The sequence below is a fragment of the Equus caballus genome, chromosome X (assembly GCF_041296265.1).
Source record: "Equus caballus isolate H_3958 breed thoroughbred chromosome X, TB-T2T, whole genome shotgun sequence".
NCBI classification, from domain to species: Eukaryota; Metazoa; Chordata; class Mammalia; order Perissodactyla; family Equidae; genus Equus; species Equus caballus.
The window spans coordinates 43,368,217-43,393,186 of record NC_091715.1 but is presented as its reverse complement, the minus strand read 5'-3'; the positions used below and the strand labels follow the sequence as shown (position 1 = coordinate 43,393,186).

General features: G+C 43.7%; 2 protein-coding genes across 13 annotated transcripts in view; one reads left to right on the top strand and one right to left on the bottom strand.

Annotated features, from left to right (window-relative positions):
* The window catches only part of PFKFB1 (6-phosphofructo-2-kinase/fructose-2,6-biphosphatase 1), a 74,408-nt gene extending 59,192 nt beyond the window's left edge, over nt 1-15,216 (bottom strand). Inside the window, exons 1-2 of one of the 11 annotated variants that reach the window (XM_001494056.7) lie at nt 14,873-15,029; nt 10,544-10,733 (exon numbers count right to left, since the gene is read on the bottom strand). In XM_001494056.7, coding sequence (XP_001494106.3) covers nt 10,544-10,640 — 97 coding nt within the window. In that variant the 5' untranslated portion in view covers nt 10,641-10,733; nt 14,873-15,029. Of the gene's footprint in view, nt 1-6,062; nt 6,216-10,543; nt 10,734-14,872 lie in introns of those variants that run through there. The other 10 variants (XM_070257322.1, XM_070257324.1, XM_005613883.4 and 7 more) reach the window with 10 other exon arrangements.
* Nucleotides 15,217-16,619: 1,403 nt separating this feature from the next.
* On the top strand, nt 16,620-24,473 carry APEX2 (apurinic/apyrimidinic endodeoxyribonuclease 2). 2 transcript variants are annotated; one of them, XM_001494076.6, is made up of 6 exons: nt 16,620-17,033; nt 18,067-18,150; nt 18,871-19,051; nt 19,612-19,758; nt 20,498-20,567; nt 23,179-24,473. In XM_001494076.6, exons 1-6 carry the CDS (start codon nt 16,733-16,735, stop codon nt 24,079-24,081), a joined length of 1,686 nt encoding a protein of 561 aa, XP_001494126.3. In that variant the 5' UTR covers nt 16,620-16,732; the 3' UTR covers nt 24,082-24,473. The 2 variants fall into 2 exon arrangements, with proteins under 2 accessions (XP_001494126.3, XP_070113422.1); XM_070257321.1 differs by lacking the exon at nt 18,871-19,051 and having other exon boundaries at nt 16,757-17,033.
* Nucleotides 24,474-24,970: the final 497 nt, after the last annotated feature.

Sequence of the window (24,970 nt, the reverse complement as noted above, 5' to 3'; positions counted from 1 at the left end):
AGTGTGAGTCTGTGGCATTTGTGCCATGACCCTCACTATTTCCCCTCATGCTTAGCTTGATGGAACCTCCACTCGAGGTATGTGTGGCCAAGAAGGTGGGGTTCCCTTTATCCTCAGAGAGATCATCCAATCAAATTATGTGGCATCTCACTGGGAGAGGCAGACAACCAGCACTTCATATCCCTTTCAGCTCCAAGTTTCAGTGGCAAGTGTGGTTAACAGGTTGGAGATTCCCTTCCTCCACCCAGCCCCCATACATAGCATGAAGGCTATACCCTAGATGCAGCAGGCTGAGAATACTGGGGTCCTGATCACTCTCACTCCAATTTGCTCATAGGCCAGAGGTTCCACATCAGTATAGGCAAACAAGGAAGATCAGAGGCCACTGTCCCATCTAGTACCCATAGTAGTGGCTCAGAAAGTTTGCCCATGGAGAGAGGCAATCCACAAGACAAGAGAGCTCTGAAACTCTCCCCAAAGGCCTTGACTTTATTTGAAACAGAGTGCAGGGAAGCTCAAGCCTCAGGATGCTCTCAAAAACGACAGATCCACTTAATTAAGAGCAACAAGCTAAACCATAGGCCAGCTAGTTCACCAGAGAAAACCAGAGAAAGAGCCAGTTAAGAAGACCCTTCCAGGGTCTGAACAAATCTCAAAGATTGACTTCAAAAACTACCTTTTCCAGAGTTTAACTGGATAACACTGTTAAGCAATGTATGCCTCAGGGCACTGTAAAAAAAAAAAAAAAAATGAAGCAATCAGCTAGTAGTTAGTGGAGCCTAGAGTGTAATGCCAAATGAGGCTTACAGCTTAATAGAGAGATCAGGGAAAGATATAGTCAAAGTGAGCCCAAAGCCTATGTCTTCCAAGAAGTAACACCAAACACTTCACACTGCAGGGAAATAGATTGCACTAAGATAGCATATCCAAGTCACAAAGCAGCACACATCACACAAAAAGTTACAGGCATGCATCACTTAATGCGAGATGCATTCTGAGAAATGCATCATTGGGTGATTTCATCATTGTACAAACATCATTGAGTGTGTTTACACAAAGCTAGATGGTATAACCTACTACACACCTGGGCTATATGGTACTAATCTTATGGGACCACCATTGTATATGCGGTCTGTCATTGACCAAACCATTGTTATGTGGCACATGACTGTATATTGGAGTGAGGAAATGGCACAAAAAGGTAATTCAAACCCACAGGAACAAATGAACAGAACCAGACAGTAAATATAAAAAACTTTATAAATATATACATGCTCTCCACAATTTTCTCAGCTTCTTTAAAACATAAAGTAACAATTATAACAATACATTGTTGGTTTTTTAGCATATAGAGATATGATATGTATGAAATAATAGCACAAAAAGGAGAAGATGGAATAGAGCTATATAGGGGTAACATTTCTAGATCTCACTGGAATTAAGTTAGTATAAATCTGAAGTAGATTCTGATAGTTAAGGTGTATATGGAAAGCCCTAGAGCAACCACTAAGAAAATGCCTCGAAAATATATAGTGAAAAAAATCATTAAAGGAATTAAATATTAAATGAGATAACATTTACTTAATGCAAAAGAAAGTAGTAAAAGAGGAATAAAAGGAAAAAAAGACATGACATACAAAAAAATAAAAGAAAAATGGCACATTAAAATCCAACTACATCCATAATAACATTAAATGTGAATGGATTAAGCAATCCAATCAAAAGGTGAAAATGTCTGATAGGGTTTAAAAAAACAAGATCCAACTGTATGCTGCCTATGGATGATACACTTCAGATTCAAAGATACAAATCTGTTGAAAGTAAAGAATGTAAAGCATATATCATGCAAACAGGAACCAGAAGGAAGTTGGAGTGGCTATACAAATATCAGATGAAATAGGTGCTAAAAAACATTGCTAGAGATATGTAGGGACATTTTATAAAGACAAAAGGATCAATCGATATGGAATATGGAATAATTATAAATATATATGCCTAAGAACAGAGCCCCAAAATACATGGAGAAAAAACTGACAGAATTAAAGGGAGAAATAGACAATTCAATGACAGTGGTTGGAGAATCCAATACTCTGCTTTCAATAATGAATAGAATAACAGAGAAATAGAAGACTCGAACAATACTATACACAAGCCAGTCCTACCAGACATCTATAAAACAATCCACTCAAAACCAGCAGAATACATATTCTTCTCAAGTATATACTGAACATTCTCTAGGATAGATCATATTATAAGCCATAAACAAGCTTCAATAAATTCAAAAGGATTGAAATCATATAAAGTATGTTCTCCAATCATAATGGAATGAAATTAGAAATTAATATCAGAAGGAACTTTGAGAAATTTATAAATATGTGAACCAGAAAGAAGGATATAATAATTAAATAGAGAATAGGAAAGCATTAGAGAAAATCAACAAAACCAAAACTAGGTTCTTTGAAAAGTTTAACAAACTCAACAAACCTTTAGCTAGATTGACCAAGAAAAAAAAGAGAGAAAATTCCAATTAATAAATTCAGGAATGAAAGAGAAGTTATTATTACTTATAGAAATAAAAAGAATTATGAAGGAATACTATGAGCAACCGCATGCCAACACAACAGATGATTTAGATGAAACAGACAAATTATTAGAATGATACAAACTCCTAAAACTGACTCAAGAAGAAAGGAAAGCCGAATTGATCAGTAAAGAGATTGAATAGGTAATCAACATACTTGCCACAAAGAAAAGTCCAGAATTAGATGGCTTCGCTCATGAATTCTACCAAATGTTTAAAGAATTAACACCAATTCTTCAGAAGCTCTTTCAAAAGATAGAAGAGGAGGAAATATTTCCCAGCTCATTCCTTGAGGCAACTATTTCTGTGATACCAAAGACAGACAGAGGTATCAGAGGGAAAGAAAATTATAGGGTATAGAGGGAAAGAAAATTCAATATGTTATGAATATGGATGCAAAAGTCCTCAACAAGATACTAGTAAATTGAATCCAGCAAAGTACAAAAAAGATTATATGTTGCCAAGTTAGCTTTATTACAGGAATGAAAGGTTAGTTAGACTTCTGAAAATCAAGTAATGTAACATACCACGTCAGTAGAATAAAGGACAAAAACCACGTGATCATCTCAACAGACACAGAAAAGGCATTTGAAAAATTAAACATTACTTCATGATAAAACCTAAGAACAGAAGGGAAGTTCTTCAAGTTGATAAAGGACATCTATGAAAATATTGGCTAACATTGCACTTACTGGTGAAAGATTGAATATTATCCCCCTAAATTCAGGAACAAGAAAAGGAGGTCTCTTCTCACTTCACCTTTACAACATTGTACTAGAGGTTCTAGTCAGGGTAAGTAGGAAAGAAAAAGAAAATAAAAGGCGTCCAGATTGGAAAAGAAGAAATAAAACTATATTTGCAGATGACATGCTCTTACATATAGGGAATTTCAAGTTTTTTAAAAAAACTATTAGGACTAATAAGTGAGTTCTGCAATGTTGCAAGATACAAGATCAATATATAAAAATCAATTATATTTCCATGCAGGAGCAAAAGCAAACAAAATGAAATAAGAAAAATAATTCAATTTATAATAGCATCAAAAAATACTTAGAAGTACATAAAAGAAATACAAAACTTATACTCTGAAAACTACAAAACACTGTTGAAAAAATTAAAGAGGACCTAAATTAATGGAACATCTCAGGTTCATGGACCTAAGACTTAATATTGTTAAGATGTTAATACTCTCCAATTGGTCTACAGATTCAACACAATCCCTATCAAAATCTCAGCTGACTTCTTTGCAGAAAGTGACAAGTCGATCCGAAAGTTCATATGGAAATTCAAGGAGTTTAGAAGAGCCAAAATAATCTTGGAAAAGAAGGACAAAGTTGGAGGATTCACATTTCCCAATTTTAAAACAATTAAAAAGCTATAGTAATAAAGACAATATGGCACTGGCATAAGGCTAGATATACAAACCAATGGAATAGGACATCATAAACTCTCAAATTTATGGTCAATTGATTTTCATCAAGGATACCAAAAAAATTCAGTGGAGGAAAGAAGAGTCTTTTCAACAAATGGTGCTGGGACAACTGGATATCCACATGCAGAAAATGAAGCTGGACTCCTACCTCAAATCATATGTAAAAATTAACTCAAAATGGATAAAAGACCTAAATGTAAGAGCTAAAATTATAAAACTCTTAGAGGGCATAAATCTTTGTGACCTTGGGTTAGACAATGGTTTCTGGGACATGACACCTAAAGCACAAGCAACAAAAGAAAAAATAGGTGATTTGGACTTAATCAAAATTAAAAACTTTTGTACTTCAAAAGTCACTATCAAGAAAATGAAAAGACAGGGCTGGCCCGGTGGTGCAGCGGTTAAGTTCCCACTTTCTGCTTCAGCAGCCTGGGGTTTGCCGGTTCGGATCCTGGGTGCAGACACGGTGCCGCTTGGCAAGCCGTGCTGTGGTAGGCGTCCCACATATAAAGTAGAGGAAGATGGACATGGATGTTAGCTCAGGGCCAATCTTCTTGAGCAAAAAGAGGAGGATTGGCAGCAGATGTTAGCTCAGGGCTAATCTTCCTCAGCAAAAAGAGGAGGATTGGTGGCAGATGTTAGCTCAGGGCTAATCTTCCTCAAAAAAAAAAAAAAAAAGACAGTGAAAATACAACAGAATGGGAGTAAATATTTGCAAATCACATATCTGATAAGAGTCTAGTTTCCAGAATATATAAAGAACTCTTACCAATCAACTCAATAAAAACACAAATAAGCTAATTTAAAAAAGGGCAAAGAATTTGAATAGACATTTCTCCAAAGAAGATATACAAAAGGCCAATAAGTACGTGAAAAGATGCTCAATATCATTAGTCTTCAGTGAAACACAAATGAGAATCACAATGAGATATAATTTGATACCCACTTAGGATGGCTATAATAAAAAAATGAAAATAACACATATTAATGAGGACAGAAATTGGAACCCTCATATGTTGTTTTTGGGAATGTAAAATGGTGAAGCCACTTAGAAAAACATTTTGGCAGTTCCTCAAAGCATTATAGATAGAGTTACAAGAAGACTCAGCAATTCCACTCTTAGGTATATATGCAAGAGAAATGAAAACATATGTCCACACAAAAACTTGTACAAGAATGTTCATGGCAGCATTATTCATAATAGCCCAAAGTGGAAACAACCCAAATGTCCATCAATTCACGAATGGGTAAACAAAATGTGGTATATCCGTACAATGGAATAGTATTTAGCTTTAAAAAGGAATGAAGTACCTACACGTGGATTAACCTTGAAACAGTATGCCCAATGAAAGAAGCCAGATACAGAAGGCCACATATTGTATGATTCCATTTACATGAAATGTCCAGAATAGGCAAATCTATACAGACAATAAATAGATTAGTGGTTGCCAGAGGCTGAGAGGCGGAGAGAATCTGGAATGACTCTAAAGGGTATGGGGTTTCTTTTGGGGGTGATGAAAATATTCTGGAATTGGTGGTGACAGTACACAACCACGTGAATATACTAAAAACCACTAAGTTGTACACTTTAAAATAGTCAATTTCATGGTATGTGAATTATATCTCTAGCAAAAACAATTTTTAAAAAAGTACAGGAAAAGATATACTAGGCAAATATTAAGCTAAATAAATCATATATATTAATATCAGGAAAAAAATGATTGTAGGGCAAAATGCCAATGATACTAGATTCCCAGAAATAATTTCCTCATACATTGATAAAATATTCAATTCTCCAGGAAGACACAGCAATTCTAAATTTGTTTGTAACTATTTACAAAGCTTCAAAATTGACATAGTTATAAGGGGACATTAACAAATTTTCTATATCAATAAGCTAAATAAGATAAAATAATAGATAATAAGATAGATAATAGATAATAAAGATAATAAGATAAAACCCCAGAAGACTATAGGGCATGTAAGCCAGATTAACAAACACGACTTAACTGAAGTATATACTACACTAAACTCAACTGTAAAATGTACCTGTTGTCAAGTCCTCGTGGAACATTTACCAAAAATGCCCATATGTTGGTCCATAAAGGAAATCTCAATAGATTTCAAAGAACTGAAATCATACAAAATTTGTTCTCTGATGAGCATGGAATCAAACTAGAAAGGCAAGGGCACTGATCTCTCAAAATAGATATTGGCCCAAGGGCTGGCACCAATTACTGGAGGCCTCCTGCTGTGCCAGGTATTAACCAGTTAGCTGCTAAATGGTAATCAGCAGGTCCTGGGAAAGGGACTGAGGAGGCCAGGACAACTGGGTAACTGATGGAGAAACTAAGAAAGCCCAGCGCCTATTTACCAAACGGTCTAGAAATATTTAAAATATTCGTATGTCCATATAATTGTGCATCTGTGGAATATCAGCCCTGTTTAGTAGGCAAATTATAACATTGAAATATAGCTTATATTCAAAACGAATAAAGTCTGAAAATTAATGAGCTGAGCATCCAACTCCAGAAGTGAAACAAAGAACAACAGAATGAATCCAAAGAAAGTGAAACAAATAGAATAATGATAAGAAAAATAGTTACATAGAGAACAAAAACATAACAGAAAGAATCAAAAAGCCAAAAGTTGATTATGTAAAAAAACTTATAAAAGTGATAAACTTCTGGCAAGATTGATGAAGAGAAAAAAAGAGAAGGTACAAATAAACAATATTAGAACAAAAGAGAGGATGTAACCACAAATGCAACAGAGATTTTAAAAATCTGAAGATGAAAACTTTACATAAACAAATTTAAAAAGTGATGTGAAAGAGAAAAACTCCTAGGAAACTGTAACTTCACAAAACTGACAAATAGAAACAGCAAACTGGGTTCTATAACTATTTGAAAGATTGCATCAGTTAAAATTTTCTTACAAAGAAGACACCAGGCCCAGATGGTTTTACCTGGAAGTTGTGCCAAATATTTAAAGAACAGATAGTTCCTCGGACAACCTCTGTCGGAAAATAGAATGAAAGGAAATACTTCCCACTTCATCTTATGACACTAAAATCAAACCGGGAAACATGAGAAGGGAAAAATATTACAGACCAATCATTTATGAACAAAATGTCAAATTCTTAAACAAAATATTAATGAACTAAATCCAGTAGTTTTTATTTATCCTAGGACTGCAAGGTTTGATCAACACAAAAAAAAATCTCTAATGTAATTCACATTCACAGATTAAAATAGAAAATCAACACAGCATCTCAGTGGATACAGAAATATGTTTAATAAAATTCAACACCTACTCATCTTAAAAAAAATCCTATTGGCAAACTAAGAATACACTAGAAGTTCCTTAACCTGTTAAAGGATATCTACAAAAAAACTACAGCAAACTTATTCAATGGTGATACTTTAAAAGCAATCCTTTTAAAATTAGGATAAACATAAAAATGCACACTATTCAACATTGTACTGAAAATGGTGTGTGTTTTGGAGGTAGGAGGTCCTAGCATTGCAGTGATATAAGAAAAAGAGATAAAAAATATAGGGATTGGAGGGGAAAAAAAGAAAACTGTCATTTACATACAAATTATCAAAATTAATAAGAAAGTTTATCAGGTTTGCTACTTACAATATACAAAAAAACACAATTATGTTTGTATACATTAGCAATAAACTGCTATAAAATGTACTTTTTTAAACAGATATTGTTTACAATAGCAATAAAAAATAAGCAAAAAAAATTTCTTACAATGATGTGCAAACCCTTTTAAATCATAAAACTTTACTCAAATAATATGAAAAAAGTCTAAATAGATGGAGAGACATACCATGTTTACAGAAGACTCAATATCACACAGATGTTAACTCTCCTTAAACTGATCTACAGATTGAATGTAATTCCAACCAAAACCCCAAGTTTTGCCATGAGCTTGTGTGTGTGAGCGTGCGCGCGTGTGTGTTTGTAACTTGAAAAGTTGATTCCAAAATTTATGGGGAGAAAAATTTTCATTGCAGTATTGTTCATAGCCATAAACTAGAAACTACCTACATGCTTATCCAGAGTAAAATGGATAAGTAAACTGTGGGATATTCACAAAATGTACTCTCAAACGGCAAGGAGAATAAGTAAGCTACAACTGCATGCAACAATAATGTAGATGGCGTACAAAGCATAATGTTGAATTAGAAAAACAAGTCACAGATGAATACAGATAGCTGTTCAAGCACTTTACACACGTTAACGAATTTAATCCCCAGAACAATGTCACTAAGTGATTGTGTGCCTCCCCTCCCCAACTGACCCCTTTGGGGCCAGGCAGGTCTAGAGAGGATGCTCCAAGCAAGAGTTAATTTGGATCTTTCTGGGGTGAATAGCCTGGCCTTTCCAGCAGGGAAGGTGAAGCAGACATTGCCCAGGGCAGGACTTGGCAACCACTATTTAAGTTTATCACATCTGTGGTCTGACATAATTCAGTTAATCACTAATGAGTGACCGTCCTGTGCACACAGAGCCCCACGCTTGCCTATGGTGAGTGGTAGAGTGGAAGTAGCACAGAGTGACCATTTACTGAGTATCTGCTATTGCCTGGCTCCAGGCTTGATGCTGGGGATTTGATGGGCAAAAAGATTACACACCCACCTTCTTGTTTAAACAATAATAAAAACTAACATTTATTGAGTGCTTACAATGAACTGGACACTCTTCTAAGAATTTTATATGCTTTGGTTCTCTAATCTTCACAATAATACTATTATTGACTTCATTTTACAGATGAGGAAATGGAAGCACAGAGAGGTTAAGAGACTTGTCCAAGGTCACAGCAGCAGGAGGTGGCAGAGCTGGAGTTCAAAAATAGGCAGTCTGGGGGCTGGCCCCGTGGCCGAGTGGTTAAGTTCGCACGCTCCACTGCAGGCGGCCCAGTGGTTCGTCGGTTCGAGTCCTGGGCGCGGACATGGCACCGCTCATCGAGCCATGCTGAGGCGGCGTCCCACATGCCACAACTAGAAGGACCCACAACTAAGAATATACAACTATGTACTGGGGGGCTTTGGGGAGAAAAAGGAAAAAATAAAATCTTTTTAAAAAAATAGGTAGTCTGGATCCAGAACCTCTGAATCACTGAATCACCCCAACAACATGGAAGGTAGTTATTAATCCTGTTTTACAGCTGAGGAAAGAGAGACTCAGAATTAAAGTGAGCACATATTTATCTTGCACCCTCTATGTGACAGAGACTATACTGGGTAATTTATGTGCATTATTTCTCCAACCTGAAAGAGAGAGTTCCCAGGAATATTAGGGTCCTAACTCTGGAGGACTCATGTATGCAGAGAATGGCTTGCCGGCTTGCCTGCTTGCCATCTAAACCCAACAGCCCCTTGGAAAGGACAAAGAGTGGCTGGGTGAGTGGGGGTGGGATATAATTCTCTCAGTCTCATCCAGGCTCCCTAAATCTCCAGATGAGTGAGTGAAACTGCAGGTGGAGAGGAGGAAAAACAGGAAGCTGGATTTTTCCCCCTCTTCCTTTTCTTCCTCCATCCATACCCTACATCCTCCATCTTCCTGGCTCCTCTAAGCAATTACCTCTCCCCCCACTAGCCTTGAGCCTGGACCTCCTCTAGCATTAGCATGGTGTAAACTTGGTCAGCTGGTCCTTGAAATGTCTGGGTTCCACAGTCCACAGCTGTCTTGTCTTTGCCCACCTTATGGCTCCTCAGGCCATAATCCTTGGCCTGGAAGCACCTTTGTCCACAACTGTCCCCTGTTATCTATGGGAAAAGGTATACTCCAGTTTTTAAAAAAAATATTTACAGATTTTGTCTGCTTCTCCTTTGCTCCTACTCTTTCTGAAATTTTCAAAGTGACCATTACATCAGCAGGCTGTCCCTGAGAGACTGAATGTCTTCTCCCTCAAATCCCCAGAGCAGAAAAAGTGTCCACATGTGCCAAGAAGGCAATGCAGGTGACAGGACACCCAGCCTTTCCCGACCCAGTCAAGTATGGACTTATTAGAAGAGGCTTGAGAAAGGGGAGGAGTAAAAGTGACCAAGGACAGGGTACTGTTGCGTACCCAGCACCTGTCCCCTGAGAAACGATGCCAGGAACCATCACCTTATTTCAAACGGGACCAATTTCCAGACGCTACACTAAGGTTGCCAAAATGAAACATTCTAGGCTTGCAATGAAGAGTTCCAAACTAGAAATGTCAAATTTTAAACAAGAGCCATTCCAAATAAGCTCTGGATAAGAAAGAAAAAGTTCCTAGTCAAAAATCCCTCTGATTAAGATGGTCTTTACCTAATCCTCATTTTTTCTCTATCTTCATCTCTCTCTCTTTCTCATTCTTTCTTTACCTTTCCGGACATTAGCCTCTTATCCTACAGCTGTTTCACCTTACTCATCTATTCCAACTTTCAGGTTGGGGTGGGAGTGGATAGGGGGCATGTCCTTTGCTCTTCTTCTACACCCACTCTACTGCCACCTTGAAGCCCACAGAAGCAAACCCCACTTACAGCCCCTCCTCCGTTGCAGCCCGCTGCTGCCGCTGCTGTGTGGAATCCAGATCTTCTGCAACCTGGTTTGGGTGAGCTCTCCCATCTCTTGAGACATCTTAGGCGTTGCGGCTAATGACACCACTGTCCACAAGGTACCGGGCCTCACTTCCTGTCTTACTAGCTGTCTCTTCTGTTGCTGTGGCCACAGCTGCAGGAGGACAGAGTTGGGACAGAGAGGTGCACTGGGCTTCTGAGCTCTCTGGCAGCCTGTCTCCAGGCCCCTCTCCTTTTTCCTAGTCCTTGCCTGCCTTGCCTGCCTCTGCTCCTGTGTGTACCGGTGGGGGCTTGGGTGCAGAGAGGGAGAGGTTGGGCAGAGGTGAGCAGAGGCCTCTGAACTCCAAGGGCTGTGTACATAGGAGATAAGTTAGAGCCCAGCAAGGAAGGCAGCCAGCAAGACAACCCAGGTCTGGCCAGTCACTTCCCTCCAATGAAGACAGGACTAGTAAGAGTATGCAAATAAAAGACCAAACATCATGTGCTTAAATCCTGTGTGGGGTGGGGAGGCAAAGGTGATGGAGGCAGGTCTTAGCAGCTTTATCAGCTTTGAAATAAAAAATGAGCCCAAGTAGAATGTCAAGTTCCAGCCCAGAAACAGATACACACATCAGAAATGCAAGGTTCCCAAGTACAAACACACAAACACAGAGTCCCTACTGAAAACTGCAATGTTTTGAGCAATCAAAGACTCGGACTGGAAGTGGAAGATTCACTGCCTCACTGCCCCACCCTCCCCCACAAGATGGCATTGCAACTCTTGTCTTTGCCTGAATTCTGCTGCCTTTCCTGCCACAGGACCTCTGCCTCCTAAAATGTGCTGCCTGGGCCACTCCTGGAGAGATGGGCACTATCCAATCATCTATACGCTTTCTCCAGCCAGGGCTAAAGAAATCAGAGTAAACCTGACACCTCGGGAAGAGGGGTAAACGTAGCCATTGCTGGGGGAAGAGATGGTAACCACTGCCCACATGGCTGCCGGCTGCCATCAGGTGCCCTGAGGAGAAAGGCATCGTGATCTGATCCAGGAGCTGGCTAAAGTTCCTTATGCCAAGCCATGGGAATGGAGGCTTAGGCTGGAGGCTGCAGCAGGCAGAGTGTGGGGAGCAGGGAGCAATGGCCTGAAAGTAGGACAAGTCCATAAGCCAGAGCCATGCCACTTAGATGTCTCTGTTTACCCTCGCCTTACCCTGGTTGTTTTGAGGCTTTTATGTGTGGAACTCATCTAATGGCACAGCTCACTGGAAGATGTCCAAGTGTGCTCTTAATACATTATTTTGCAACCTTCCCACCCCCTGATGAACCTCCAGCCATTGGCTACGAGGAAACTCAACCTTCTTCCACTGAGCTGAGCTACACAGGGGCAATCTCCAGGGGACAGAAATCTCCAATCCCCGCCCTCCAAGGCTCTCAGTTCCACGTTACCTTTTAAGAAGTTCCCTAAAATACATTCTCAGCGTCTTAGTCTACATAAGGGTTAGATTACCTCCAGCTGTCGTGTATAAATCATACCCAACTTTCAATACATTTCAGAGTCTGTCCATCTAAATGAATCTATGAGGCAGTGGATCACAGTGGTTAAGAACAATGGGCTCTGGAGCCATACTACCGGAGTGGAATCCTACCTCTGCCTCTTGCTATGAGACCCTGGGGAGAAGACTTTTCAGTGCCTCAGTTTTTTCATCTGATTAGAGTACCTACCCTCTTAGGGTTGTTGAACATTCAACGTGTTAATACACGTAAATAAACCTGGGAAATGCTCAAAATATACTACCTAACACTGATTCCCTTTGTGAAGTAAATGATCAATCACCTCTTTAGCTAATCTGCAACTTCTAATGTAGTGCTGAGCATTCAGGAAACACTCAGCAAATGAAACTTCTAATATTATGACAAAGGGTTACCCTTTCTAATAAATAAAGAGTTCCTGCCAACCAATTAGAAAGATGAATTCACTGTTACTTTTTCAGTTTTGTGATAAACACTCTAGAAATTGTTTCATCCAACACTCTCAGCTAAGAAAATGGAGGCCTAGTGAGGGGAAGGAAGTATTTTCCTAATGTCCTATAGCAAATAAGTCACCAAGTCAGAAGTAGAACACTAGGGACCTGATTTCTCCTAGTCCAGGGCTCAGCTTTGGTTAATTGATCAATCAAGCTTGATTTAAGAATGTGGTCTTCCAGATTAGCTCAGAAATTTTAGAGTCTCAGAACTAGACTTTGGAAGAAATAAAACTCTCTTAACCCTAGTAAGTCTCCTAACTGGTATCACCCTGCTAATGGTAATAATCTTAATACTAACACTTTACATGTATATTTTCCATGGCCCACAAAGCAACAACATACTCCTTACCCTAGCGCAGCTTACAAACATTCTCATTAGCCTCACAGGGAAACTGAAGTCTAGGGAGGGAAAGTGGCTTGTCCAAGGTAACTGAGCCAGTCACATGAACCTCTCTTCTATGTTTACAATTTTGTCCTCATGACCCTCCCAAGAGGCAAAAGGATAATTTTAGCAGCAGGAAATCTGAGACAGGAGGCTAGCGAGCTTTTGGCAAGGTCTGCAAGGGTAAACCTGGGGCCCAGGGTTAAAAACCCAACTTAAAACTGCCTGGAACTGGTTTCTTTTTTTTAACCTCTGTTATCGGTTTTGATACTAGAAGCAGGAGAACTAAACAAGCTTGATGGGAAGACCTCAGCCTGGGCCTCAAAACATACTGTGTACTTTTCTCCGTCTGGGCCTTTGCTCAGCCTGGAATGCCTTCTCTTCCCTTCCATTCTCAATGAAAACTGTCTCACTCTTCTAGGCCTGGTTCAATATTTGCCCCCTCTGGGAAGCCTTCCCTGCATCCTTGGGATAGGCTTTGTCTTTGGTTCTCATATTGCCTATATGCTTCTGTCTATCTGAGTAAGTAGCCACCAGTGTTTTGCTGGTCCACTTCCCCACTAGGCTGTGAGCTGCTTGAGGATGGGGACTGGATCTCAGTGATCTGCGATCTGTGTTTCCAGTGTCCAGCTCAGGCCCTGACACAGAGGAGGCATTTGCTCAGTGCATGTTTGTACAATCTACATCTCTCTCCCCTAGATGACAAACGTGCACAAACAATCATTCAACAAGGTAAATGTTATAAAAGACAGCTATGCAGGGAACTGGGTGGGGGAACTAACTTGGTCTGAAGGTAGAAGGTGGCATCTAGAAAGTTTCTCAACCTTGAATGGGCAGAACAGAATAGACAAAAGAATAAAGTCTCCCCTGAAAAGGTCCAATTAACTAGTTGCAGAAAAAGGGTTCACTCAGTATCAGAGACCCACTCAAGACCAAGAGCTGAGCCACAAATTCTAAAATGGGATTAACTCTAGGGAGGAAAAGCATACAGTGTGACTTCCTGAGACCTACAGATCCTGACCATCCTCTCAAAGCACAAGGTATGTAGGAGAATCTTGTTAAAAGCACTATCAAGACAGTACTGATGGGTAACAGAATCACAAATGTGGTCTCCCTATTGGTAATTCTTGGAGTGTGTGGATGTGAATGCATCTGTGGGGGGTTAGCGTGTGGAGGGGAGATGAGCCACATGCTCACAGGTCAGGTGCCTACGCATGAGCAACAGGCCTTCTGTGGCAGCAGCCTAGGATTCACTTCTGAGCCACCGCCCTGGCCTACCATCCCCCCACTATTTTCAGCCCCATGCCTGGGGCCCAAGGCTCACTGCATCCTAGTCCTAGAGTGGCTCCCCACAGACCACAGTCACTTAAGGAACAGAGCAGCTGGAAGGTTGTGAGTGGTATTGCCTGGGGAGGCTACAGAAAAAGCAGGATCGGTAATCTCACACAGAGCATAGAAGTCCTGAAATATTTCCGAAGAGCTTTGATTCCTGTCCTCCCACTCCTCTCCACCTTGAGACAGCCCTCTGAGGGAAGTAGGCTAGGGACTTCAATTTCCATTTTAGTGAGAAGGCTATTAAAGCCCACAGAAGCTAAAAAGCTTGTTCAAAGTGGCACAGCAAACCAGCCCTACTTTATTCAGCCAGCTCATGCAAAACTGGATAGACCATGTTAGAGAGACTTCCAAAGTTGCTAGAGAGCTGCCTTTTGGGCCAGTGTCCCACAAAGACAGGTCAGAATAGATAATAGATAGATAATTAGATATAGATTTCATCTTTTTCCAAATTCTCCCATACCCTTTAAGGTACACTTTAATTGACCACCTATGCAAAGAAAACTTTCCAGAGGGCCTGAAGAATGGATTTGGATTTGTGTAACTCCTATCTATGTCTCCTTCTGTCTCACCTACCTGTTCTCCTAGAAGTTTTTTCTTCCATCGCTAGTTATCCGACACACAGCTCTCTTGCATTTAGACCCCCAAAGCAGGTCCAGTGGGTGGCGTCAAAGAGGGAGCCTGGAGCTTTTCGTTGGTTCCCTGGGAAAACTTGAGAAGTACCCTTAGTAAGGGAGGGGTGTGTGCTCTGTTGAAATATCAGCTGTTGCAGTTGCCAAAGAAGTTCCTGAGCCACCCAGACGGAGCCTTTTCTCTTCAGGCCAACCATGTGTTCACCTTGCCCCAAAGGTCAGAACTAATATTAACAAGCCACTGCAGAATGGGGAAATTAAAACCAGCAATGGAGACAGGCAAGATCTGGATTTCCTTGGGACTAAGTTTCAGATTGGTCTTCAGTGTAAATGGGCATGATCCCTTACTGAAAAGCGATCTGGCAATATGAAGCAAGAGCAATAAAAATGTTCATTTCCTTTGTCCTAGTTATACCACTCCTGGGATTCAATCCTGAGCCAATAACCACCAAAGCACGAAAAAGCTCAAAGCACCAAAATTTTTATTTTAATTGAAGAGCTATTTTCTGATGGCAACAACTTGAAGATAACATTTAAGTCCTTCAGGAGGAAAAGGAGTTCATTGGGTCTTTTCTGCGGACATTGAGGATGATGGCTCTAAGGCTATGGAATTCTGGGGGGAAAATAACTATGCTACAATTGTGGGTGAGGCACCTATGGATGCAAAGTTATTCTCTTCCCTGGACATTGGCCATGTCTATTTTTTTTATTTTTGTGTTCTCAAAAACCAGTCACTAACCTATTGATGTTCTTGCTATTGCCGTTTGTTCTTCCATTCAACAAATATTTATTGACTCATAATACATGCTATGACCTATATTAGGGAATGGGGCTAACAAGATGAATCAGATATGGTCATCGCTCTCAAGTTGCTGGCAGTCTAGTGACAGAAACAGAAATCAATGGTAGCTGTGCATTGTGATAAGTGCTATGACACAATGGACCATAGGGTGCTGGGTGGGCCCAGAGGAAAAGATCTAACTGGGGAGGTGCGTGGTTAGGAAAAACTCTTAGGAAAGTATTCCTTGAGCTGTTTAAGACAGGGTTTGAATCCTGGCTCTACCACTTCTGTGAGACTAGGGTGAATCCATTCAACCTCTCTTAGTTAACCTTAACGCCCTTTACAGGCTTGTTCTCAGAATGACATCAGATAATGCATATGGAAAAGCCATGCGCTACACTGGGAGATAGTGCTGCTCTGGAGCTTGGGTAGCCCACTTAAATTTTCTGGGCCTCGATTTTACTTATCCCAGAAATAGAGCTAAGAAAAAGCATGTGTCGGGCCACGTCCTTAGGGATATTATAAAGCCCAAGACAAACAATGGCTACAGAGTGGGCCTAAGACAGCCTCCTCTCTCCCTCTCCCTCGAAAGCTGGAGGCCCTCTCCCTAAGTCTTATTCCATCACAGCGCTTCTTACTGCTCTCTCCTGCAGCTGCAAAGGTCCCTTTGAGCCCCTCACTCCCACGCAAACAGTTACGGGAGCTACTCTCACGGCGCTCGCGGCATCGGCGCACTGGGGAGGTGGTCTGGCGCACTGGGGGCGGGGCTTCGGCCGCGCGGCGGTTCCACTGCTTAAAAAGTGGTGAAATCCGATTTGTAAGTAATCGGAAGCACCAAGATGACTTTTGAGCAGAGCAGAAACGCAGTCAGACTAAGGTTTTTGGGCCAGTGTGCAGTGAGAGCAGCAAGACTGCAACTGGAGGCCTTTGTCTCGCTATTCCTTCCGCCTTGGCAGCCGCACCAACCTGTTTAGCATCCGCCCCTCCCGCCAATGAAAACTAACGGGCTCGAAGCCCCGCCCCATGTGCGTCCGACCCTTTCGTAGCACGCAGGAGAACGCCTGCGCAAATGCGCGCGGAAGGCTGGGCCTGGCCGGCGTGGGGGCCTCTGGGAGTTCGCCTGCGCCTAGGTTTGGCGCCAGCTGGAAGGCGTTGCGATTCAGTGTCAAGATGTTGCGCGTAGTAAGCTGGAACATCAATGGGATCCGGAGACCCCTACAAGGGGTATGCGAGGAGCCCAGCAACTGTACCGCCATGGCCATGGGGCGCGTTTTGGACAAGCTGGATGCCGACATCGTCTGTCTTCAGGAGACCAAAGTGACCAGTGAGGGCTCAAGAATCCAGGACCCCTACCATACTCTCCCTTTTCCACTGACTTTTCCACCTTGCTGCATCTCATTTCACTTTCCCATTTCTCTATCCTTAGAGACCTCCCCTTAGACCCAGTTCAGTATCCTGATCCCCCTCCCCCTTAAATTCCGATTTCTCACTGCAGCTAGGTCTGCTAATTCCCACTTCACCTCCTGTCCTCAGCAGAGCCTAAATCCCCTTCCCCTTGCAACCTCCATCTTCGTTCAGATCCTGTAATTCTCTCTTCTTATCCCGCCCCGGCTCAATCCTCCCATCCCCCCCCCCCCACCACCACCACCACCACTGCATGGTACTAATCTCCCACTCCCAAGCCAGACCTCCTAATTCCCCCTTCCTGCCCCCAGCTCGGATCCTTTAATACCAACCCCATCTTTGCCCTCAGCTCAGACTTCCTAATTTCCTCCTTTTACACCTCCATCTGAGATCCTCAGTTCCCCTATCTCTGCCCCCATCTTTCCTCCCTTGCTCAGAGCCTCTCATCTTGCATACCTCATGTCCCACCCCAAGCTTAGACCCACTGATTCCCTCTCCCACCCCTCTCCTACCCCCAGCTCAATCCCGATTCCTTCTTCCCTGTCCCGGTCACCCCCCTCTTAGACCCCTTAACAACTTTTCCCTCGATCCTCAGTTCAGATCCTCTAATTCCCTCTCCTACCTCCTACCCCCAGCTCAGATTCCCAGTTCTCTCTCCCATATTCCCGTTTTCCCACCCACAGCACCCTGCAGTCACCTAGTCACCCAGCCTCCTCCCTCCTTATTCTTCACCTCTCATTACATAGTCTCCCCCCTCCTTCTAATTCTGATATCAATTCGCTTTCTAGTCCCCGCCTTTCTAGCTCCTCCTCTACTCGTAGATACTTCCTTTTTCCTCCCAACTTTGGCTCTGATGTGTGCAAGGAATTATTAGCCTACAACTGTAATTCCAGGCCTTTGTGTGTCCTGGGTCCTACTTTTATATCTGACATAATCTTACATCTCTTTTCCAGGGGATGTGCTGACGGAGCCCCTGGCTATCATTGAGGGCTATAACTCCTATTTCAGCTTCAGCCGCAACCGTAGTGGCTATTCTGGTAACTGGGGCTTTCTGGGGACTTTAAATTAGTGATGGAAGCAGGAATGGCAAAGGGTTTCCAATATTTGATGAGAAGGTAATATGAAACTTAGGCTTTTAGTCCATGGAGCTAAAGCCACATACTACGCGAAGGATAATTTTTATGTTTAGAATTATCCTTTGGGAACTCAGAAGCACAATCGTATGGTGGTTAATTGTATGAAGTGTGGAGCCAGACTGCCTGGGTTTGAATCCTGGCTTACTTCCTAGCTGTGTACCCTCCGGCAAGTTACTTAACCTCTTTATGCCTCAGGTTCCTCAGCTGGAAAATGGGAATAATGCCCACCTCCAAGGGCTATTATAAGGATTAAGTGAATTAGTCCATGTGATAATAATAATAGCTAACACTTTTTGAGTACTTACCATGTATCCATGTAAAACACTTAGAATATTAGCTGTTTTATTCTGTGGCTTTTTAATTTTTATTATTATACATATATATTTTTTTGAGGTCACATTGGTTTATAACTTCTGTGGCTTTTTTAGATGAAAGAACTGAGACTCCAGGGTTTGAGTAGAGTTGGCCCAGGCTCTAGGGAGCCATTCATGGCCCTTGAGTTGGGAGAGCCCTCAGTAGAGCCACACTTGATGAAGATGACTCAGGTGACCGTGGGGGCAACAGGCTGTGCAACAGGTTGTTGGCTGCCAGGCCTGCTTAGAGTACCCTGTCTGTCTCCAGGTGTAGCCACCTTCTGTAAGGACAGTGCTACTCCAGTGGCTGCCGAAGAAGGCCTGAGTGGCCTACTTGCCACTCACAATGGGGACGTGGGTTGCTATGGAAACATGGATGAGTTCACCCAAGAAGAGCTTCGGGCTCTGGATAGTGAGGGCCGGGCCCTCCTCACACAGCACAAGATCCGGTAATAGCCCACATCCCCCTGTCACTGAGCACTGCTGGTTCTACTCTGTGAGTGTGGTGATTCTGAGGCTCCCCTTATGAACATGCATTCACCATGGGAAACTTCCCAAACTTGTCTTTCCTGGACTCTCGTCCTGTCTGGGCTACTCACTATGGACCCTGGGCAAATCCTGTTCCCCTCTGAGTCTTGAGTTCCCCGTCTCTACGGGGGGGGGTGGGGGGGGGAGGTGCCTGGGAGGTCCGGCTCTCTTATTACCACAGGTAACTCAAAAGCAACTTAGCCAATGCTGAACTGATTGCCCCAAGTTGCTCTCTTTCTGGGTGTCCTATCTTTGCAAATGGCAGCACCATCACCTGGTACCTGAGTGTCGTTAGATGCCCCTCGTTCTGCCTCACCTGTAGTCAGTCCCTAGGTCCTGTGTATGCCAGCTTATTGTCTCTTTATCCCCTTCCTTCACATCCATTCCACAGATAACCATTAGTGGAAGCCACATGGTGTGGGGAGGGGAGGGGAGGATTGAAAATGACCCCCGTTTGTTGAGGGAGTTCTTTTCTCCCCAGCACAAGTGAAGGGAAGGAGAAGACCTTGACCCTAATCAACGTGTACTGCCCTCACGCGGACCCTGGGAAGCCTGAGCGGCTGGCCTTTAAGATGCGCTTCTATCGCTTGCTGCAGACCCGAGCAGAAGCCCTCCTGGCAGCTGGCAGGTACTGTAAGCCTGGACAGCAAGACTTCTTTTGAGTTTGTCCTGGGTGTCCAGCCCTCTGTCAAGCTCCATTGGGAGGAATATGGGGTCTTTGTCTTTTGAGTTCCTTCGCAGCCCAGTTGCAGACACCAGCATAGACCCTGTTTTCTAAGAGCTGTGAGGACCACGTAAAGTGACACAAATATGGGTTTTGTGCTCAGATACCTCTGAGCATCTATCTTGGTTCCTCCTTTTACTCACTGTGAGCCCCAAGGCTAGCCTTGTCTCTGTTTTCCCGTTTGTCAGATGAGTGTATGAATCCCTACCTCACAGAATAGTTTTAAGGATGAAAGGGGTTAAAGAAGGTAAAGTGCCTTGGAGCAAAAGAAAAAGATCTTGTCCCAGGGAAGGACAGAAAAGGGTGGGTTAGAGTAATCAAGGGATGCTTCCTAGAGGAAGTGGTACCTGAGCTCAACTTTGAAGGACCGGAAAGATGCCATTAGATAGAGATCAGTGAGACAGTCGTATCACACAGGGAATGATTTCACCTTCCGACATCAGAATTGGGTTGGTTGTAAAAGGCAGCAAGGTTATGGTAATATTGGAAAGGTAGGCTACCATGAGTTGCTGTTGGCTCCCACTTTGGCCTCAGTGTAGAAGGTGGTGTATCAGAGCTCTTGGGCCCAGGAGGAGGTAGGTAGGCCAGGACTACTGCTTACCTTTCTTGAATGTCCAGTTGACAGTGCCACCTTGTTTTTTAGCCATGTGATCATTCTGGGTGACCTGAATACAGCCCACCGCCCCATTGACCACTGGGACGCAGTCAACCTGGTAAGGCTTCTTCTATGCCCCTGGCCTCATGCCTGACTGTAGTTCTGTTCAGCTAGCGAACCTATGCTCTTTTTTGGCCCAGGTGCAGCATCCTTCATGGAAGAGCAGAGCTTAGTTTGCAATACTCCTCTCAAAGCACTGAGGATTGTTCATTCCTTGAGTAGACATTACTGACTGTGACCTTGGACTGGCCCTAAGCCACGTGCTGGGGACTCAGTTACTAGTGAGTTCTGGCTCTTGGCCCCTCAGAGCTTTCAGCATGGTGATGGACTATGGACACGTGATCAGCCCATTATGGAATGGTGTCTTCAGGGCTGAGGCAGAGATGGCAGCCCAGGAGGTTAGAGGAACCCAGAAATGGGGTTCCTGGGCCAGCCTGGATATCAGGGGAGGCATCTGAAAATGGCTGAATCTTAAAAAATGAATAGAACAGAGCTTTGGGGTGGGCGGAGCAAGGCATTCTAGCGTGAACAAAGGCTGCAAGCTGAGAATTGGCCTCATGTGCATGGAAAACTGCAAGTCCCATTCTTGTTAGGGAGTGACATAGGGAGGGAGGTGAGTGGCAGGAGATGGGGCTGGAGAGTCCTTTGGCGGCCAGATTTTGAGGGCGTTGAACTCCACATTGCCTTGATCATTTCCCTAATTCACGATTTCCTGCTCATGAACCTTTAATACCTCCCTGTTACCTCTGTGATGCAGAGAAAACATCTAGGCCTGGCATTCCAGGCTCTTTCTGGTCTGCCCAGTCTCCATTTTCATCCTGAGTACCGCTACACACTGTGTCCACTCCAGCCGAGTCATCTCCTCTCTGCCTATTGCAAAAGTTATTCTCATTTTGGCTTTTCTCACTGTACCCTGAATTGGTGGGCATGTGCTCCCTTCTCTCTCTTTTTCTTGTATGAACTTCTCATTTCTGAGTCCCTCTAGGCCAATGGTTCTCAACTCCTGACAGCATATTAGAACAAGGAGCTTTTACAAAAATATCAATACCTTGGTGCCGCCCCAGACCAAGTAAATCAGAATGTGTTGAGTGTGGGGCCAGTGTGGCAGTATCTTTTAAAAGCTCCCAGGCTGATTTTATTGTACAGTCATGCTTGAGAACCACTGCCCTAGAATCTCTAAGCCAGTTCTCATCTTGGCTTGCCTCGTGAGGGGAGGGGTCAATAATTTATGCAGCTTAGCACTGGCTTGACTCAAGAGGGGCTGTAGGAAGATTCCTTTATGAATTTGCTGAAGAGCCACATAAACATAGATGTAGATCCCAGCTGGGAAAATGAGCAGAAATGAGAGAATGGTGATGGTAATGTGGTGGAGAAGGGAGTGTACACTAGAAAGAGTAAAGCCTTCGGTCCCTCTCTACCTTATTGCTCATCAAGCATTTACTCAGTCTCTTCGTTCTGCTTCCTGTGATAGCGTCATGTACCTTTATGCCTTCTCTCCTTAGTTCAGAACTATCCTAGGTCTCTCAAGTGCACCTCTTACGTTCTTCCTTCCAGGAAAATAGAATTAATAGTACAGGTCACATGATAGATACAGTCTTTCCAAAATAGCAGAATACGTCTACTTCCTACAAGACTGGCTCTTCTAGTCTTCTTTAAACGGCACCATCATCCTCTTGGTTACTTCAGCCAGAATCCTGGGAATTGTGTTAGTGTTGTCCTTCTTCTCTACCCCCACCTTCCCACATTCAGTCAGTCAGCGAGTACTGTTGATTCTAGCTCCAAATCATCTCTTAATTTCATTTTTCTCTGTCTCCTCTGGTGCCATCCTGGTCTAAGTGACCATCATCTCTTGCTTGCGTGGACTACATAGTCATTTCCTGCTGATATCCTGGCCCCTAGTCTGGTTTCCCCCTCAAGTCTTTTGGGTACAATGCCCCTTCCTTTCACAGGCCCTTTACACAGGCTGTTCTCTCAACTTGTAACACCCAGCCTTCACTTCTCAGCTTCAGATCATCTCCTGAAAGGAAGCCTCGTTGGTCCCCAGGATGAGATCAGGTTCCCACTTTGTCCCTAGCATCATGTATGGTATATAATCAGTGTTCTTTGAACGTTGTTACATTGAATGAGTGGGTGGTGGTTTGGATGGATGAATGAATTGGGGATCATAGCCAAAGGAAGTATTCAGACATAGATCCCTGGAGTGCCTCAACTCAAGAGGGAGGGGTGGTCAGTGAGGGTTTTGACAAACACAAGATAAGCCAAATAGTGCCAGAGGGTTTAAATGAAAAGGCAACAGTCTTCTTAACTCTTCACTCCAGCCCTATTTCCTAGAGGTAACCACTTTTAACTTCCTATTTTCCATTATTTTGGTGAGCAGTTCCGAGAATTGCTTTGATTAAGCAAACAACAAACTTCCAGATTTGGCATTCATGGACTGGTGCAGTGCAATTGTAGCCCGATACAGAGGAAAAAACAAGCCTGGGTGTTTAAATCAGTAAGGATGGAAATTGAATCCCAGCTCTGCCAGTTCTGGACTGTGTCACCTTGAGCAGTAATCTTCTTTGGAACAACCACATTTTCTTTCTGTAAAATGAAGCAGTTAGTCTAAGTCCCTTTCAGTTTAGGCATCTAGTTATGCCTCTCTCTTCATCTCTTTTCTTCTTCCCCAGGAATGCTTTGAAGACGACCCAGGGCGCAAATGGATGGACAGCTTGCTCAGTAACCCGGGGTGCCAGGCTGAGTCCCATGTAGGGCCCTTCATTGATAGCTATCGCTGCTTCCAGCCAAAGCAGGAGGGGGCCTTCACCTGCTGGTCAGTAGTCAGTGGCGCCCGCCCTCTGAACTATGGCTGCCGGCTTGACTATGTGCTGGGGGACAGGACCTTGGTCATAGACACCTTCCAGGCCTCCTTCCTGCTACCTGAGGTGATGGGCTCTGACCACTGCCCCGTGGGTGCAGTCTTGAGTGTGTCCTCTGTGCCTGCCAAACAGTGCCCACCTCTGTGCACCCGCTTCCTCCCTGAATTTGCAGGCACCCAGCTCAAGATCCTTCGCTTCCTGGTTCGTCTCGAACAAGATCCTGTGTTCAGGCAGTCGGCGCTGCAGCTCAGCGATCAAACCCAGGTACAGATGCGCCAAAACAAAGCCCGTGTGCGCTCAGCCCGGCCTCGGCCAAGTCAGGCTGGCTCCAGCAGAGGCCAGAAAAACCTGAGGAGCTACTTCCAGCCATCCTCCAGCCATCCCCAAGCTTCTCCTAACTTGGAGCTTCCTAGCCTGGGCATGACCCCAAAGACCCAAGAAGAGGAGGTGATGGCCAAAGTGGTAGAGGAGCAGGCCAAGGCTTCAGAGGCCAAGGATGAGAAGGAGCTACGGACCTCATTCTGGAAGTCTGTGCTTGGGGGGCCCTCGCCCATGCCCCTCTGCGGGGGCCACGGGGAGCCATGTGTGATGCGAACTGTGAAGAAGCCAGGACCCAACCTAGGCCGCCACTTCTACATGTGTGCCAGGCCCCGTGGTCCTCCCACTGACCCCGCCTCCCGCTGTAACTTCTTCCTCTGGAGCAGGCCCAGCTAAACCAACGCAGGCCCAAGGATGTCTGTCATGGTCAACTCTGTACATGATCTGAGGCCAGCTCCCTCCTATGCTGCCTCTGTCTCCTCCAAGGCCTTCTTCCCCTCCTCTTCCTCCACCTCCTCCTCCTCCACCTTCCCCAAGGACCCCTCCCTTTCCTCTTTCTCTTCCTCCTCTAAGGCCTCTCTTCCTCTCTCTTCTTTCTGCCTAGCTCTAATCATTGGTGAGCTTCTTGTGCCTTAATGCTGCGACCTAGACCCTACCCCACTTCCCACCTTCCTGTCAGAAGTACACAGGAACCAGTTGCCTCAGGAAGTTGTGATTTCAAACCCCTTCCTTCCTTGCTGGGAAATGTATCTGTGCCTAAATAAAGTTTGTGTCTTTGTTTTAGTGTACGGTGTCACGCGGACGTCCTAGATGTGTTCCATGAAGTTGAGTCAGAGAGGTTATCTCAATAACTGAGTTTGCCAACTGCCTGTAGCCTGATGATATGACTCCCAGGGAGAGGGGAGGGAGGAGTGGTGCTCACCGTAAAGAGCTCTGCTGAGTTGTAGGGGTTCCCTGCACTGCTAAGGTTGGATCAGCAAGGGAGGTGCATGTGGTGTGACAGAAAGCACCTTGTGTAGCCTTAAACCAGTGCTTCCCGACTGATGTGTCCCACAGCTGCCACAAATGAGTTGCAGGGTGGAAAGAAATGGGCCCCTCAGCCCTAGAGTTGCCAGACAGGGCCAGGAATTGCACAGGTGTCAGGAAAGATTGCCTCTTAGGCAAGTCGTATCTTTAGTTCACCCAAGTGTGCCATGCAAGTGTTTTTTGTGCACTGTGACCTGGAAAGGTTGGGAGGATTGCCTTGAACAAGTTGCTTGCTATAGCCCAGCCTCTTTCTCACTTT

What these genes read in the sequence shown, in the direction of transcription:
- APEX2 (XM_001494076.6), top strand. Translation starts at nt 16,733, where the DNA reads ATGTGCGTCCGACCCTTTCGTAGCACGCAGGAGAACGCCTGCGCAAAT. An exon ending in CAACCGTAGTGGCTATTCTG is followed by an intron (nt 18,151 to 18,870) that starts GTAACTGGGGCT and finishes GTCTGTCTCCAG; the next exon opens with GTGTAGCCACCTTCTGTAAG. An exon ending in CTCACACAGCACAAGATCCG is followed by an intron (nt 19,052 to 19,611) that starts GTAATAGCCCAC and finishes TTTTCTCCCCAG; the next exon opens with CACAAGTGAAGGGAAGGAGA.